We start from the raw sequence: 19687 nt of genomic DNA, 5'->3' as shown, positions 1-19687 counted from the left end.
AAGATAAGGTCTCTTGCAGTCCAATGTTTAGGAGAATAATGAAAAGGTGCAGGGGGATCAAGCCTCCATTTCTTTTTTGTCTAGCTATGTCATTCATAAAGTTACCCCTTTTTGTCACTTTTCCTTGTTAAAATCAGGTGATTAAGAAGCTGATATTTGAAAGTCCAATTTTAACTTCCATCTCAGTTCAGTAAAGTCTTACAAGGTTTTTTTACCCCCAACTTGTAATAATAGGAAGCAGTGCCACCTAGTAGAAAAAGGTGACAAGGCTACAGATTGACTATGTGCTCTTTTGTTTGAACTGGCTTAACAGCCTGAATTTCCTCCTTTTTTTCAGTATGCCTGTTATGACTACTAGACCTACTAGTATGCCTGTTATGACCTCTTTTCACACCATCTGATAAGGGGGTGTGGAGGAGAAGAAATGCTTCCAATGCACACAGAAACATATTAATCCAAATTCACTAATAACATCTATGCAGACTGAGAAGTCAGTCTTTCCACAGGGCATCTCCCTACAGATATCAAACTATAAAAGAGTTCAACTTAGCTACAGAGTTCATGACAGTCACTTGTTTTGGGCTTCTTTCCTTCCCAGGCACTAGAGACTAATCTTAATGACTACTATACACATTCACAAACTGATAAGCATTTTTAACTTTGATCTCTTGCTAATATCTTTCATCTTCCTTCTAATTTAGAGCCATCCTCAGGACATTAGTCATGCTTACTTCACATCTCAGTGTCATTTCTTTTCCTCTACTATGACAACTGGTAGAAATATGAGAACAAACATAAGACAGGAAGTATTTTACAATTACTTTCTGAACAACATCCTTTCCTCTTGGTAGCTTCCATTTAGGGGTAATTTGATGACATGCCCTAAACAATGTCACCTAACTCTGTATCATAAAAGAGAACATCATTACCACAATGGGCATGACAGTTAAATCCAAGAAACCACAGGTTATGATCAGGAGTAGCACTGCTAATCTTCTGGAACCCTTGTCAATTCATATGTTAGCAAAATAAACCCTTCCTTTCTCATTTTATTGCTTTTCTTCATATTATTCCCCTCTGTTACTCTGTGACCAAATAGCCACTATGTCCAACTCAAAGAAGAGAGGTGAGACAGAGTAGAGGACAATCACTTCAGCAACAGTCCTCAGTTAAGGAGGGTTAGTACACAAAATCTGAAACTGCTACACAACAATGCACATCCTTAAGACAGGAACAACAAAAGGTCTACCTTCCTTCCAGCTACACACTCTTATCACTTACTTTGCAACAGGTCTGGGACATGAAGTCACCTGTGCTATTTTAACAGCAATATATCAATACACTTAAAAGCTAAACAGAATAAAAACATCCAGGTGTTCTCTGGTGTTTGGGTTTTTGTTTTAAAAGTGATTTTGGTAGATTCAGAGTATTAAATGCATGCTAGGATAAAATCTGGGAGCAAAGGTTGGATGAAAAAATGCTTCCATTTTTCCAAGCTACTCCTTAGGAGTCACAGCATTATGTTGCTCTTTCCCATCATGCTAAAGATTTGCTGTTCAAGGCTTTTTGCAGCTGAGTTCCCACTCCTTCTGGTCACACTTAGCTCATCTGTTTTCATCCAGTATCTTCAGTGTGAGTTAAGGAGAGATGAATAAATGAAAAAAAAAAAAAAAGCCTACTTTACTGTACTCCTCTCCTTTGCTGTTCTTTAGGAGAAAGAAAACTTCATAAAAACATTGTTAGCAGTACCTCACTATACTTCACTCCCTCCAAAAAAGCTTTGTCACAAAGCCTGCAAAAATACCAACAGCCAACAAGCTTTCCTTGTCCTGAAACTTCTGGTTAGCATCCTGACTGTGAGTCTGCTTCCTTATGCTTTCCTTCCAGTCCTTCACACCTGTTGTTCTGAATTTGAGAAAGATCCTACTGTTCTGTCCTGCTACCTAGTTACTATATATAAAGTTTATTCATTTTTATAAACAACCATCAGATGGTTTTGGGAAAAGACAAAAATCTTCAGGATCATTTCTTGAGTTACAGATTACCATATTTTTGTGTGACACACGCAGCATTTTTTCTTTTAGCTTGAAGCATGTTTGCCTAGTTAATTTCCTATTATGTAAAACAAGTGTATTAGCACAGGAAGTATTGCACTTTGTGAGGCAAAATGAATGTAATTTAAAAGTAAACTAAATTAACAATAATTCTCTACTGAAATAATTCAGCATCTATCTGTACCTCTAAACTTTACAATCCTCTCACACTGAATATTCTGCAAGAACAGCACAGATACAGTGAAAGAATATAACTACTACCAGGAGAACAATTTTCAGCTCAGGGTCAGTCTTTTTTTCTTCTCAGCCAACTCTGTTTTATCTTTGGAAGAATTTATGACACAGTAGAGCTGTCATCTGATCAGCATGGGCTTACTTTGTCTTAATTTCGTAATTCAGTTGCCTAGAAACTCTTGAATACTTGAGACAGTACATAAAACACAGTAGCCCTAACTCCTCTCTCTAGTGTTAATTAGCTACTGGAACCACCTAATCCCTTCTTTGAGAGGGGCTATATGGTTATTTTCAATAACATTTTTTTTTAAGTTAACTTGAAGTCCCAACATTTACTTATCATGAAATAATGTGTTACTATGGACTGGCTCTTGACAAAACACAGGATACTGAAGTTCTTAAACCCGAAAACAACAAACACATCGAATAACCTTTATAGATAAATAATTTTTCAATATAAGTGACACTAAAAAAACAAACATGCAGAATGCAGTAATTCTCCAAGCAACATTTTCTTTGTGAGCAAGTGACAATATAATCTTCTGCTTTTTACCATTTCCAAATTATTCAGTCACTTATGTTACATATTTACATTGCTTTAAAATATCTAAGGTTACCTCACTTAGTTTACCAACTTTGAAGACCTGTGGAAATACACTGTAAGGGTATGAAGAACAGAAAAATACAGTGTTTGCTTCCAGCATGCCTTCACAGTCAAGACAGTGATTAAAATCAACAGTGTTACATCCTAGATTGTATATCAGATTTCAGTAATAACAAAATTATTAATTATCGGTAAGACTTAGCATTTGATTTTAACTAGTAATTTTTATCTACTTAACATCAAGTTTAAGAAAAAATAACCTATATTCTCAAACATTTGGTCAGTTGCCAGCCATGAAACTCATTGAAGAATTCTGAAGTTTGTGAATGAAAGAGAACTATATTCCAGTTTCTTCTATGGAAGATAACAGAGAATATAAATTATATAAGAATATAAGTTTTTATTTAGTTTTATCAGTGGAAATTTAGGTGTTCAAAATGAACTAGAGTCTAATGTGGAATTAACCAGATAAGTATTTTGCAAAACAGAAGTATTTCATATCCAACTGAAAACAATCCTTCTCTAAAAAATAAAATTGCAAACTGACAGAACAGCATTTTCAGGTTAAATAAGGAGAACCAGCTGTTAACTTAAGCCTCCAAATACAAGTATTCAGAAAAAAAACTTCTTGCATCATTATTGTATTCTCAAAGCATTCCACAATCTCCAACTCCTTCTAATCTCAGCAGGAGAAATTAAGTTTTCAACAATCTTTTAACAGGAAACAAAAATCACAGTACTACATGATACTGTAGATGATTAAGTTACTTAGCATTCCACACCACTGAAACATAACAGGACATGGAACTGAAGTAGTTCTAAGGGTATTCTCAATTCGGAATTTGCTTTCATGCAAATTTTGTTATAATACTTTCAAATCCACCAACATTCTCCTCATTGCTCAGAATTAGTTAGCCTTTACAGACTTCCCATTCTGTAATCCAACAATGGGTTGTCCTCTATTTTCAATCAGTTTCAAAAGGCAACTTGTGCAAGCGACATTTGACTCAACTTTCCTTCCTCCAGGGACATCAGTCATACTGACAGTGTGACCGGCTGTAAAAAGACACAGACAGGAGCTGACCTTATGAACAGTCCATTGCAAATGGAAGACTCAGAAAACGTCACTAAAAAACATTCAAGTTTTCAGACTACAGCTATCAAGCACACACAACAATTTTTCTCTGCCAAAGAGTAAATTAAGCTGTAAAAGTATCTAGATAACAACAAATACTTTCCATACAGCAGGTCAAGATAAAACAAACACCGTTGACAGCATATTCCATCCTTCTTTCTCATCCTTATTCCTTCTTTACAGATTTAAAAAAAAAATTAATACAATTTTTGCCATAATGTTAGTTCTTCATGAACAAAAAGGCCAGACAGAAATGTAAACAGAACTTCAACTAAGATCTCTGCAGCTGTCAACAGAAGTCTGCACTCTCACGCAACAATGCCATAGTAGCCCTTGGAGAGCAAGCCTGGAGGCAAAGAGGTTCAGCCAAGAGAGGTGATTTCAGACATAATTTGCATGAACCATTTTCAATCACACCAGCAGTCTAATTACTTGCTTTTTTTCCTGCCACAGCAATCCCCATCATAACAACTGAGCAAGAAATTTGAATGGCTTCATGTCAAAATTACACCAAATCAAACTAAACTACAAGAGAAAGGAAGGAAAGGGCCAATTTCCCAGTCTGGTTAATCACAGGGTCTGTAGATGAAGAACAAGGGCATTACAGAGATGAGAACACGCAAGCAGAAACAGGAATAGAAAAGTTCAACTGGCCCCCATCAAAACAAGTGCAACATGTGCCTCTAAGCTTAGATACCTAAAAAAAAGACAAATTATACTCCTCAGTGTCAGCAAAATTATTTCCTTGGTAGTCAGCAGAAAGGTATTTTCAGAACTTCTAAGCAGCTCTGGTTGTTGGGAGCTGGCTTAAGATGACTCCACCGCTGGAAAGTCATCTAGTAACTAGGAAACAGCACTGCATGTAAGCTCTTACCCAACAAGGGCTCCCAGATCCTACACTGAGGGCACCACGCTATGTAAGGAACACCCATACAACACACAGAACCAAGACATTGCAGGAAGTAAGGTGTTCGAGTGATCGAGGTTCTCAACTTTCACCATGGCGTTGGTGATGCAGCTGCCCTGTGGGAATGCTGCTTATGTTGTGGATAACAATCCTGGGAGCACCAGCACAGGAAAGCAGGAGATGCAGGTCCCCTCTGCCTTCTATCTCTCTGATGGAATTAAAATTCTTCAGACAACATACTAGTCACTAGGACCACAGAAGAGCCTGAAAAGTCATGATCAATCCTTCAAATCATACTGGAGGAGTCCACACTCAGCTCAGAACTGAAGAGGTATGAAGCTTACGAGAATACAACTGACTTAGCAATTTCATTATTCCTCCAAAGTCAGAAGTTCTGGTCTTTGCCAGAGTTATTTCTAATTTTCAGGCTTTTTAGAGTGTTCAGTGTATTGGACAAACATGGAGACAAAGTCAAAACAGTACTCTCCATTTTCCTAGTAATTCTAACATGGCAATCAGCTAAATGTAAACAGTAAAAAAATTAGGGCACTTAATGTATACACTTAATGCATGTAACAATTTTTGAAGAATTTACTTTCTCAACCTTTTTGTTGGACAGAAGGAATATCAGCTCACAGATAAGCCCCTTCAGGTGGGGAAGACTGGAATAAGAAAGCATTCAGAGAGACAGTATTACAGTGAGAGGGAGATATAATAGTTAGAACCACTGGAATTTTAAATCAACAAAAGCTTCCTTTTGCAAGATGAAAAATGTCTTAAATGCTTCGGCAAAACAACACAACAAATCTAGAAAACAGCAGCATAAACCAACATTTTTAACAACTATTTGCCGGAGAAGTGGAGTTCAAAGAACAAGGAAGATCCGAGATACAAAAGGAATAGGAGAACAAACTACATTCTTTGCAGTAAAACAAACAAATACAATGCCAATGAGGCAACAAACACTCCATTTCTCATAACTAATTCCAACTGTTTTCTTCACCACTGCTCACCATCACAGCCATTCAAAGGCTGCTGTTACAAGAGCAGGGAATGGCATTTCCACTAGGTAGCTAACTCCTAGTACTTGGCATAATAATTTCCTGCAATAAATACCCATAATTAATGGCTGCAATCAGAAAACAGATTCCCCAGAAACATTTATTTGTACAAACTCCACATGCAACATTTACATAAGCTATGGAAAGAAACCCTGGACCTCCTTCAAGCAAAAGGCTTTGACATAGCAGCACAAAGCTAGTGGGGCAACACCCAACTGCCAGGTCTAATTGCATTTCATCAACCAATTCCAAAATGGATTTTAAAATCTGCTGCTTAATTACCATTTCCCCCACTGGGAGTGCAGGATGGTTTGATGGTAATTCCTCACAATTAGAGGAGGCACAATTATAGGCTCCACAAGTCTGCTGTGAATGAAATTTCACCCTGTGGTCTGTGCACAAGACTTGAGGTCACAACCATGAGTTCACCCAAAATGCAGAGGGAGAAATTAGGAAAAGGAGAGTAGGACGGGGAGTTTCCATCTCAAAGAAAAAGGATCAAGAAAATATTTTAAAACTACCATTTCATTTACAAATTAAACACTTCTGTTTTCGAATTTTGAGATCACGTCTTCCTGCTGTCACCACGATAAATGCGTAAGATATTTGAACGTATTACCTTTATTATTTGTAGCTGAACCCCTTCGTCTGTTTGAGGGCCTTGAAAACAGCCACATATTGTCTCGATAATTCTATCAATTAATTTTTTGCCTGGAGCTGTACTGTCTGGAGCATTCCCTGTCAAGTGTCCATATGCTATAAGTTTCTGGAGAAAAGAAAAAAACTCACGTAAATAAGAGCTTAAAAAATTAAGCTGGCTTTTTGTTATAATAAATAAATTCACTTGAAAGCTCTAACTTGCACAGAATAATTAAAACAGTACATTTTACCCCATGTCTCATAAAACATCAAGGATTTTTTTTAAACGCCTTCCACATTTATTCCATTTTCACTCAGCAACTGCAATACAAAGTTTGTCAGCAAGCTTAACATTTTGTTCATCAGTTAACAATGTTTTAAAACGAACAGGTTCCTAAAAACTAGCTCACATCACACAAGTCTTCATATGTAGGCAGCACACAAATGTTTTTAATAGCAGATAAACCAGCTGCAAATGATTTCTATTTAAAAACAGAAGATTAGCTAGTAGATTCAGTGTTTCTTCTGTTTTTAAGTGTTCTTTTATCCCTTTCTTTCACTAAGTCTTCAATACTGGAAAGTGGAATTTATTCCAAAATTAGTAAATTCCTCTTCTGAACACTTCAGACATAAGAGCATTTGTAAATCTCCATGGCCCACCTACTGAAAAATACAGAGTAGCATCATGGTGCAAGAGTTTGCCAGGCATGAATGTGCCTGTGACTGTAAACTGGGTTCATTGTTGGGCTGCTCAGGAGAAGCAAATGGCAAAATTCCAGGCTGTAGAATTTGTTCTGAAAACATTACAGGAGCCTCGGGAGTTTTGAGAAACTAGACATCTCAAACTGAAACTATTTTACAACAATTATGAATAACAAAAAGAATTTGCTAATGCTATACCTGCTTAGTTCAACACATTTGAACACATGAAAAGAAGTAGTTGTACATAATAAAACTGATCCAAACACATAACTGTGGTAATACATATACTCACAAATAAACACATACATACACTACATAATAAATAACATACATTCACCTTTTGTGAGAAATAAATGTTATTTGGCTGTGTGTGCAATAAAGTAAAATAATAAAAATCCCATGACATTATTTGTTACATTCAACTGCACTTCCCCTCTAAAGCAACAGAATTTAAAGTTGACAGTTAAAGCCCATCTTTATACAGACCTGTAAACAATCTAGAGACGTACTGACAATCCTGGGGCACTTGGACTGGCATGCCAATTCAAATGGTAGGAAGTATTTGTCGGCTTCAATGAAGCTCGTCTTTGATTTCACAGGTGGAAGAGTGCTTGAACCAGACTTTGCTTCTCCATGAGGGGGACTAAACAGAATGACTGTATTAGAGTGCTGTAAGTGATCACACAAATAGTTCTCACCACCACAATGTTTATGAATGAAATAAAATATCAAGAAAATTAACACTGGAAAAGACTAACTTCTATAAAGTTAACGTAATGGTAATATGTCAAATATTCTTAACAGCTTCTATAATTCACATCTCCTTTATGGATCAGGTAAATTGACCCATTTGCACACTAAGTGGATATTCAGTGGTCCCTGCTGGTTTGTTTCCTCTCAAATAGGAAAAGACTCCCCTTATTTGATTGGTGAAAACAGAGGGGAAGAAAGGAAATCTATTCAGTACAATTTCCACATGAAATAATAAGCAGGAGATGTCAAGTTTGTTACTACTAGAACCAATAAAAATATAACTTGCCAAAACTAATGATCCTGGAAGTTAACTACTCAACTACCATATTACAATACAAGCTTGGTTCAGTACTTTAGAGAAAGTACACCTATTTTGGAAATGAAATTGTATCTGAACTTCAATCCTGAAGGGCATAAAAACAAATCAACAAACTAACAAAACAAAACTACTCAAACCTTTACCCTATCTCTGCTTCAGGTGACACCACAGAATTTAAGTGTTCAGTGATTACCAATATATCTCACTTGGGCAAAGTATCTGAAATGACTAACAGTACAAAAGCAAGAAAATTATGAGCTGTTGAAGTTTTATTGCTTACAGCACCTTTAGAAAGGTCATGCTCATTAATACTTATCGAAAAAGGGTCATTAAGAATGGGTCATTTTTCACTAATTTGTGTGCTTCAATGCAGTTTGCCTTTGGCTCAAAGCAAGGCATTCAGATTTTTTATTTCACAGAAAGCTCATCACCTATCATCCATAAAGCATTCCTGACCTTTTTTGTGCACGCACAGGTATCTTTACATTAAAGGTAAACTACGCTGTCTTACACTGACTTCACAAGCAGTATTAAAAAAAAAAAAAAGGTGCATAACAGCATATTCTGTAGTGAAGGACTGTAAAATACTTACAGAAATTCAAACAGATCTTTATAGAATAACTATATTCAAACACAGGTCTTATGCATGTTGCAAATAAAATCAGATGCTTCAAGGAATGCATTCAATTTCACGTTCCTGAAGTGAAAGAATGAACTGCCAAGAGTTTATTATAAATCTAAGGAATGATTGCAGTCCCATGCATCATGAAGTGAGCCTTAAACTAATCAATATACATTAGTTTCAGCTTTTCATGGAGCAAGCTGCATTGTCCTTGAGATGATGTTTGGTACCACATTCCAACAGACTTCCTTGTTTAGGTTGTTTAAAAAGGGCAGCTAAATTCTAAGTCTTAACAGTGAACAATTAGCGTTAAGATGCTACTTTCTACAAAATAACATTTCTTTTGAAGGTTTAATTTATCCCTACATATTTTTTTCCTGAAGAAAATCAGAGGTTTGTTTTTATGTTGGATGTGCAACTTTATTTATTGCCTTGTATTGTTTTGCTGGAAGCAGAGCTCTTTTGAACAAAACCCCAATCAGATAAGTTGCAAAGGAAGTACACAATTCTATGTTCTTAAACCTCTCTGAAATTCTTATAAAAGCTTTTTTCTGAGGAATGGAAGGGTGGTTATCTCTTGCTTATGTCATGACAAGACTGTTCCTCATCTAGTGATTACGTCTATTGAAACCATTAAAATAAAGTTGAAAAGAGCACCCCAGAAATAAACCCAGAATTGTTCAAAACAAGGACCAGGCCATGGTGAGATTCTGGAAATGATGAACCCAGGCCAGAGCAAGCTACTGAATAAGCCTGAAGCTTCTCTTAATTGAAAGCTATTTTAAAATGGGTAAAATATTAAGTATGGAAGATGATACACCTTTGTCTCTGGAAAAGCAACTCAATAACCTCATCACATTACTGATGATGTAAGGGAAGGAGACAGCAGAGAGGGGAAAATAAAAACTCAAAAGGATTTTTCTTCTTAATGTCAGTGAATTGCTTCTGTTGGTTTGTTGGTTTTTTGTTGTTTGTTTTTTTCCCAGCAGACTCTAAAACCAGAAACTACACTCAAAACTTTCTTCCACCAAGGCATCTACCAAGCATGAGAATTATGAAATATGCTGATCTTATGTATTAGCGATAGAAAAAGGCTAAGGGATCAAACAGTGGATTTCGAAAACCGTTTTGGAAGCATTTGCTGCGTACCAGTTATATAAATCAGCCTGTACTTTTCTATTCCATTCCCCTCCACTCCACTACCAAATGCCAGCTCTGTTTAAAAAAAACAAACAACAAAAGAAGCAGTTTTCCATACAAAACTTCTGAAAGGTGAAAATTATCTATTTTTCAATGCATTCCAGGTTAACTTTGAGATTAGTTACCTTGAACAGAGATTGGAAAATTTTAAAGAATCATCATTAGAAGTCCCTTGATAGGGTATTCAAATCTCAATTACAGAAATAAGAAGCTGAAAATAATTTGATAATTATTGACAATTTCCAAGTCCAGCAATGCCTTCATAGCAGCAAATCTACTCTCAAAATAAAGACAGCACTGAAGAAATCAAAATTTATTTAGAAAATGTACACAGGCAGACACATTCTACCCCCAAAATAAACACAGCTTCAGACATTATTAGGACAGAAACGAAGCACCCAAAGTTCAGAAATGGCTGAATCATACTTGCATAAATAATTATAATTCAGTGCTCTCATTAGTCTTAGCATGGTATTTAACTACAGGATCAGATATTACCTTTCCTTATTCAGTGCCAGAACAAACATCTCTCACTGAATATTTAACATTAAGGTGGTTTTTTTTCTTATCATGCTTTTCACAATGTGGACTTCTGCTTTACTTATACTTCTCTAGGAAAACCTTATTATAAATCCACATTATTACCTTCTGTCTGAGACAGTCTTGTGGTGCTAGATACAACACTTTCTGAACACTACAGAAATATTAAATTTATTTTTACAATCCTACTATGAGCTAATGGTATTGACTTTATTTTGCTGGTGGAAAGTGAAGCACAGTCTCAGTCAGATGCACCCACTAAGGTTTAACATGTTCAATCCGATAAGTTGCAAGACTAAATCTTTCAGCATATTCATTATTAAGTTTTCCTTTACATATTCTGAAATGAAGTTCCCACTGGCTTTCCTTCCAGCTAGACGTGCTTACACTGTCCAAGTAAAAACCTGCAGATTTCAGCCCAAACACCTAGGGGATGAAGCAGAAATCATTAGAAGCCAATTCTGACAGCTGTGGTTTAAATGATTTGCCCAAACTAGGGCAGAACACAGATTCCCAAGCAGCTCTCATCTGCTTAAGCTGTAAGAACACTTTCATCATCAGTTTCACACTCTGATCTGATTCTTTTAACAAGTGGTATAAAAAGTCCTCACCACACAGCCCTGACTCACAGTTAGTAACGTACACTGGATGAGGAAGAAGATCCCGTGGAACACGTAAATACTACTAATGCACTCCACAGTTTACCAATACTTAAAAATTTACTTACTGATAGCAGAACAGTGCTAAATGTCAAATGTTGGTTCTACCTTCACACACAGACGAACTGCCTTCACAAATCTACACTTATTCCCTAACAAGGTCCTTTCCACACATAGTCTTTTCAAACTACATTGGTTTTCTCTGCTCACTCCAACTTCCTCATCCCTATCTCCTCCCCTTGCTCACTCACAGTTCAAGTCTTTTATCTGCATTCCAGGCTCTTTCCCCCTTCTCCAAACCCACTTCAAGGCTCCTCCACCAATATAAAGAAAGAAATTTCTATGTCACTCACGAAGACCTTTTCCAGTCTTGATTCTTATTTCCTACATTTCCTGGCCAGACAGTATCAGCCTGCTCTAAGCTATTTTCTGAAGCTAGTCCCAAGCCCTCTGCCTTGCACCAGAACAGCCAGTCACATAAACAGCACTATTTGTACATTTCCAGATACTACCAGCCATCCAAAATATGTTAAAAATACTTTTCAGAGAGAGCCTGTATTCCCACTGCAGAATAAGTATGGTACACATTTTAACATGCTAAAAGCACTATCACTTAATACAATGAACTATCACATACCTTTGCTTTTCAGTTTCAGCCTTTATTTCCTCTGTAAAATGAAACAAAGGCATAGTTATAGAAACGGTGTCATAACAACAAATATAAAATTAAATAACTGAAAATGTCTGGAAAGCAAAACTATTTAGGCAAACATTTGAAACCAGGATTAGTATACAACAGAAAACACATGTTCACAAGCAGTTTCTTAAGTACTTCTACTCTTTGCCTGCATTGATTGCAAACCGTATCAAAATTACTTTACAAATCTATATTCAAAACTGAATGCTTAAATTTGCATCAGTTCATGACAGCTAAACACCACATCCCTGGAATGTTTCTGCCAAGACATGGAAAACTCTTTTCACAGCTCACATACATAGAAATAACAAGGCAAACTAAAACATTACTAGAACTACTAATTTATCTATAAAAGATATGAAGTACACACTGCTTGTTAAATGAGGCATATACAGAAAAAAAAGGGCACAGATTATACAGAAAAAACCTCCCCAAAACAAACAACCCACCACTGCTGGTTCTGCTATGAAACCTTAATGACCAGTTATCATATTTGGTTTTAAACAGTTTTAGATACCACAGTAATGACTAAGGGGGAGGAAAAGTTTGTAGTGCTTCTATTTCATACTATTTTAAAATACATTAAAACAGAAGGACTAAGACTTTAATGCTTTTGACAAACACTTCAAGTAATTGTTTTACAGTATATTTTCAACATAATCTTAAGTTACTGAAACTAATTTTAGGAAATATCTTCGATTTCAAAAGTAGTCTTGTCTGTATGCTCTAGTCATTTTGCATGGTTAAATCACAGGGAATTTCATAAAGCCTAGTTTTCCAATGTTGTAGGAATACATTCTTGAAATATACAGGATCAAGAATGGATGGAGATATATATATAGATATATATATAGATATATATGTATGTATGTGTGTTATAAGAAATCATCTCAGGAAGTCTGTTCTAACATCAAAGCCTGCTTAAACATGCAAAATCATAATCAACTAAACACAACACCTTGCTTTGATTTTTGTGTATAAGCTTTAAACTAATGGCATGGACTGATTCTGACAAAACACACACCAATTTCATATTTCTAAGTTCCCACGCAGCAAAAGCACACTTCGCCTGTGTCCTGTCCCTCATTTACCATTTCACACAGTCACACTAATTCACTTACCTAACATGGGTTCTCAAGTTTGGCATTTTATCACAAATCACGAGCAACAAATATGTTTACTCATAGACTTGCCCAACATCAAGAAATGTGAGCAAAATGAATACACACCAACCTAAAATCTACATCTTACTTCTGATATGACTGATGTTCAGGTTTACCCCCAGTAAGCCCCAGGTTAGCAGGTCAGTGGTTCATCCCAGAAACAACTAGTCCAGAGGTTGTTCAAATGCGCGTTACCCGGGATTGTTCAAAACATGAAAATAATTCCATATTCCAGACATTCAGTATTCCTCAATAAGTAACAATAATAACAACAATAACCTAATAGTCAGCAATGCTTTAGGAAAGTATGCCTTCCTCCCAGGTTATGACATTCAATCCACTTACTTGCTTGAAGAAAAATTCTTGACCAACAGGAAGGAGAAGAAACTCTTTTCCTCCCTCCAGCATCTTTCCATACCTTCCATAATTTTACCTCCCACCTTAGCATTCACACCCAGGAACTCTGCTCCCTGAGATGCTCTGAAATCTGTCCAACAAACATTACCAAGCAACAGAGACAATGGAATGGCTTCCAAGTTTAAAGTTTCCAACTAAACCCACAAAACTGAGCAGAAGTAAAAAGCTCATGTAACTGTCCATCTAATTAAATGTTACTACTCTTTCAAGCAGCATCGCCTAAACCTATTAATGTGAAAGTACAGAACACTTTCACTTTTGTTAAATAGAAAGAAAGGTTCTTATGGTAGTTGACATCAATTATTTTTAGAAGGCCAAAATATTTTTAATGGTAGATAAGCACATGATATGATACTATTACTATGAATGAGGTAGAGATCAGACTTGAACTTTACTTTTACTCTTGAGAATAGAGAAAACCTAATATCCTTCACTGTGTGACTGCTCCCTCTGCCCTCCACACCAAAACACAAGTTAATCACAGTACAATTTCATGGTCATGTAACAACCACATCTAGTAGTAAGCATACAAAAATTCAAGAAGCATTATCAGCAGAAAAACAGATTATAGCAAAGGTAACTAACAATTTTCACACTAGACAAATAATCTGTTAAAGACAAATAAAATGGAACTAATACAATCTTTTAAATGGGATAAAGTAATCCCTGCAAAACTAAAAATTAGCTAGAGAAAGATGTCAGACTTCAAAACATAGGCTACTTCCTTGTTTTGCTCTCCCTCTCCCCAAACACACAATCAAAACCACAACAGAGAGGATCCAAGAGCTGGAAATGCTTATCTCAACATCACCATTGATTTTGGGAAGGAAAAGGAAAAGAGGATGTAAAATGCTGAAACAGGGGAATAAGACTGTAGAAAAGGACTACAGCTTTCAGAGTCTTCCTCTGTATTATCTGTGACATAAACACAGAATTACTATGGAAAACAGCTCAGATTATTATAGGGAATTAAAAGGATTACGTATCCTAAAATGGAACTAATTGTACTAGTATTTAGTACTTTCAAATAAAGTGCACCAGAAATGACACAATAAATCCCTCCTGAACGCTGACATCCACACACAGCTGCAGAAGACCATGTCTTTATAGATCTCTATCACAGAATTAATGGAAATCTATGTGCCTTTTGCACAGAGAAGCTAGAGCTGATCAAAGAGATGCATTATTTTGCAGTTTTACAATGGTATGCAGCAACCGTTTCACCACGTAGGTGAAATGAGTCATGTACAACAGTTTCAACATAATTTTCCATTTCATCTACACTTCTACAGACCATCATAATTTCAAAGAAATCTCTGAAAACGTGGAAGACCTTTGTTGTTGGTTTTGGCTTGGTCAGAGCTCATCTTCTTCACAGTAGATTATATGGTGCTGTGTTTTGGATTTGTGCTGGAAACACTTGACAACTCAGGGATGTTTTAGTTACTGCTGAGCAGTGCCTTAAGAAGAGTCAAGGCCTTTTTTAGCTTCTCACCCCACCCCACCAGTGAGCAGGCTGAGGGTGCACAAGTTGTTCGGAAGGGACACAGACGGGACAGCTGATCCCAACTGACCACAGGAATATTTCATGCCATATGGTGTCATGCTCAGCAAATTTTGTGTGTGTGTGCATGTACAGTTTGCCTGTCACTGCTTGGAGACTGGTTGGGCATTGGTCACCTGGTGGTGAGCTATTGCCTTTTTTCTTTTACTCCTCCCCTGTCTTTTTTTTTTTTTTTTTTTTTTTTTTTTGCTTATTGACCTGTCTTTATCTCAACCCACAGTTTTTTGTAAGAGGTTTCATGGGGCTTAGCTGCTGGCCAGAGGTAAACCACTATAACAGGTATCCATAATACTTTTCTCACCTCTCCAGCTTTAATTCACTTTTTCAGCACATAATTTGAAAGTTTTTCCTTACCCTCTTCAGACTGCTCATCATTTTTGTATAAAAAAAACCCCCAACTAGTTTCCAGTTTTCTCCTTTTTCCTTTAACACCTTATAACCAGCTAGTCTCATTTGCAACTATAAAATTAACAAATCTCTCTGTAAAGATAGTGGTAAGACTTCATCTGCAAGGGTCAAGGAGGTCAAGCCGCTGCTGTGGGCAATACCAGTCTATAACATGAAACAAACTCCAACTTAGATCTAATTCACCGTTTACCCCCCTCCCCAATTCAATTCAAAGCATCATTTAAAACTTAACTACACTGAAGGATATCTCTAATTCCCATTTGAAATTTGCTTATGACTGGATTATTCCATTGGTTCCTATGCCAACATCCCTCTGTATCTGAAGGGAACCCTCTCTTCTGTGCTGTCTTTAGGAAATATTTCTTCTGATTACCTAAATATTCTGTCATACCATGTAAAGTATAAATATCTCACAGTTATACTTTGGCAGAAGTCAAGGATAACACTCTCATCAAGTAAGGGATAACTGAATTGTTACCTTTAGGAAAGCTACACAGATTCTACAATATCAACATCAAATTGTACATTAGATTACAGGAAAAAGAATTCTTATGGAACTTGCTATTGGGAAAAATGTAAACCATTTACCATAAAATGGAAAAATACAAATTCATTACAAAATATGATGCTAGGAAAACCCCCACACTTACAAGCATTTATTACATATCTTTCATTAATTTTTTCCATTCTTGCATCAGAATTGTATTCAAAAATGAAGAACATGTTGTGTTCCCTCAATACTGTACTCTAAACAACTGGCATTCCCTGCCAGAGGAGCACATACATAAGTCTCAATTCTACAAGGATCTGCATATCTGAAGCCTAATATTCACCATAAACATGAGAATAAAAGTTTATTTACTTAACTGAAAGTAAATATTTTGGAATAGAAAACATCCTACATTCTCACTGGAAAAAAGAACTACCTCATAAAAATAACATCCAAAATGAATACATGTGCTCCTCTGCTCACTGGAGGAGAGGTAGAAGAAGATACTCTTCCACTTGGTATTAAAAAAAAAAGGGGTAAAAAATGTACGCAGATGACTAAAAAAATCACAATATTACAACTAAAAACAAACAAACAAAAAAGTATTAAATATATAATGAATTCAAACCAGTAAGCACTGGCATTTTAAAGAACTGTAACCATCCTGGTAATCAGAAGGTAGCACCAGCCCAAGCAGCACAGGTTGCAATACTTCAAGGAAACCAATCAATGTTTGGAGTTCACACAACTTATACCATAAAAGACTACTGTGAGAAGGAACCAATCCGAATTAAATTCTTTCAAGCCAAAGCCAGTGGATGAGATCCAAGGAACATGTAAAGATAATAATAATTAAAATTATATTGTTATCTATACTTTAAAAAAAGAGTGGAATTATATTATAACATCAAAAGCTTTGCTTGAAATTGACTTTGCATTCTTTCACCCAAGTATTCTAGTGACTGTCTCCAACATCACACAAAATATTTGGCAACCACTCCAACATCACACAAAATATTTGGCAACCACTCCAACATCACACAAAATATTTGGCAACCAAGACATTAAAAAACCCCCAAGTTTTCATCATTAACAATACTGACACTGTCCTTCTCCGTGTCAAGGCATCTGGAAATCCTCAAAGACATAGTAGTCTAAAGGTACTTGTGCTCACTGTACTCTAAGTTACATAAAACTAGAAATTCATCCTTTATTTGAAGAGAACTTTAATTAACTACATTCTCAACTATGTAATGAGGTTATTACACATATGGTAACAGTTTAATTACAAAAATTTACCAAACTGGAACTCACACTAGTAAAGCCATGTAAACTTCATAGGAATAAAAGAAGTCCACAAAACAATTTCTCCCTCAGTGAGATAAAATTCTAAGCATATCATGCTAAGTTCTCCCCCAAACAGGTTATTAGAATATATTTCTAAATAAATACCTGACACTTGGTTTTTTCTAGATATCTGTTAACTTCAAGCAGTGTCAAAAAGTCTCTTGTCTATTCAGCTAAAGTAAGGAAGCATTAACACCCAAAAGCCACTAGCAGACTTCAGAAAAAAACTAAAATAATCATGTCTAAGGAGACTCAACAACAGAACTGGAGAAGCATCCAGTCATTTTTAACTCAAAGTCCATTGCATTCAGACAATAACAATCCAGAGATGATCTCTGTGGGCAGCTTCTGCCAAGTCAGTATATCTAAGAAAAACCAGCAGGTTTATGTAAAAACACATGCTGCAAATTTAGCACTTGCTTTTCCCCAAACATTGTTCCTAACAACTAAACTGCTTACAGTTCTTCCACACAGCTGAAGATTTGCCAAGAGACACACAGTATCCAGAACACACACAGAGATTTTCTTTGTGCTTCCAGCTGACGACTCTTCTTGGTCCCACAGAGCCTTCACCTCACTGCTTCTGAACTACTCCAGCTTCCATAAGTTTTCTCGTGCTGAAGATGTATAGAGAAGAGTAACTAGCAAACTCAGATTATGGTACTTTCCTCTCTCTTTTTTTTTTTTTACCTGTAGCAATATAATTAACTTTCAATAATTTTAACACATCCATTTTCAACAGTAAACCATATCAGTGTATGCAAATAGCAAGCAGACAAAAAAAATGAAAGGTTTCTAATAAGCCTTGCTGGGATCCCAGATCACCACAGAATAATTAAACAGTTTAGTACAATACTGTAATTCCCCTAGATTATGAAATCAGGTTTACCTGCCTCAAACTGCTAGTAGTGCATGCAAGTTCATTACAGGAAGACAGTACTGAAACAAACAGTATTTTGGGTAGCCTGCAGAAGAAACCACTCCTTATGAAAGATGAAATTGCTCCTTAAATGGAATTCCCAAGATACATATGATAGCACTACGTCTCCCTGTAAATCCTGTAAAGAGCTTTCTCCATCATGCCTTCCAGGATGCAGAGAGATCTCTCCTCCCTTCCCTCAAATCCTCTTGAATGTAGGGACTAGAAATACAGATGCAAGTGCAAGCACATACAGCATCAAAGTGTGAATTTTACCTGTGTACATTCTTCCCATTGTAGAATACCATGAGTGTTTCTTCTCCCACAAAATTCCTGAGCCCAGGCTTTAGCACAGCCTTCATCTACAGTTTATTTACACATTTGTATGACTGCTGGTATTTGCTGGGTTCAATTAACCTTTCATTATACCTTATTTACTCTGTCTGCAAAATTACAGTTCACATAGCTATGGTATATGGATAGAAAAGAGCAAAATCTTAAATCTGTGCAGATTTAAGAGAATTGCTGCTGTGGTCTTCACTTAACATTTATATAGTAGGAAATAATTTTTGTACAGACAAACAAAAGAATCTTAAGAGTATATCTGAACACTTCAACTTGCTTTCAATTCCAACATATTATACTATATCTTCTTCATGTTTATAGGTATTGAACTAAGGAAGCAGATTAAACACGCTATTTGAGCAGCAGCATTCCAAACAAACAGCAATTACATTTTTAGTCTGATAACTTTTGATGAAAATCTGTGTAAACTCTCTTAGTTGTGCTCTACAGAACCCTCTACTCAACTGAAATGCAAAGTCATACCTCATTGTCTTTGAAAAACATGGAGTAGCAACCTTTGAAGCACATAGAAAAAATATTTATGTGTACATACACGCAAGGTAAAAACTCAAAAGTCACAAAAACAAACTCTGTACAAGCGAAACGCTTAAACCTTAGATGACACTAGTCCTCTAAAGAAAGTGCTAATACAATAAAGGAACATTTTATGTTATTACTTCCCATGCCATATTTTCTGCTATGTTAAAGGTTTGCAGCAAATCCTGTTGGAAGTCTTTCTCTAATTTTATATCTGCAATTCAACAGGTAATATGTCTGATGGGTTTTTTATCTGTGAAGCAATCTTCTCACCTCTTCTCCACTTTCTCCTCAGCCGTTTCTAGACATTCATACAGAACTACAGCTTGTCCCCAGCCCTGCTCACAATACACCATTCAGGAATATACAAT

General features: G+C 36.2%; 1 protein-coding gene across 3 annotated transcripts in view; it reads right to left on the bottom strand.

Moving 5' to 3' along the window:
- Positions 1–19687, bottom strand: part of ARFGEF1 (ADP ribosylation factor guanine nucleotide exchange factor 1) — a 90353-nt gene that overhangs the window by 51348 nt on the left and 19318 nt on the right. For 2 of the 3 annotated variants that reach the window (XM_032683597.1, XM_032683588.1), the window contains exons 2-4: positions 12067–12097; positions 7823–7979; positions 6615–6761 (exon numbers count right to left, since the gene is read on the bottom strand). In XM_032683597.1, the coding sequence (XP_032539488.1) occupies positions 6615–6761; positions 7823–7979; positions 12067–12097 (335 nt within the window). The remainder of the gene's footprint in view (positions 1–6614; positions 6762–7822; positions 7980–12066; positions 12098–19687) is intronic. The other variant, XM_032683607.1, reaches the window with a different exon arrangement.

The sequence above is a fragment of the Chiroxiphia lanceolata genome, chromosome 1 (genome assembly GCF_009829145.1).
Source record: "Chiroxiphia lanceolata isolate bChiLan1 chromosome 1, bChiLan1.pri, whole genome shotgun sequence".
NCBI lineage: Eukaryota > Metazoa > Chordata > Aves > Passeriformes > Pipridae > Chiroxiphia > Chiroxiphia lanceolata.
Note: the sequence above shows the minus strand (reverse complement) of the source record. Positions and strands in the feature narration are given on the sequence as shown.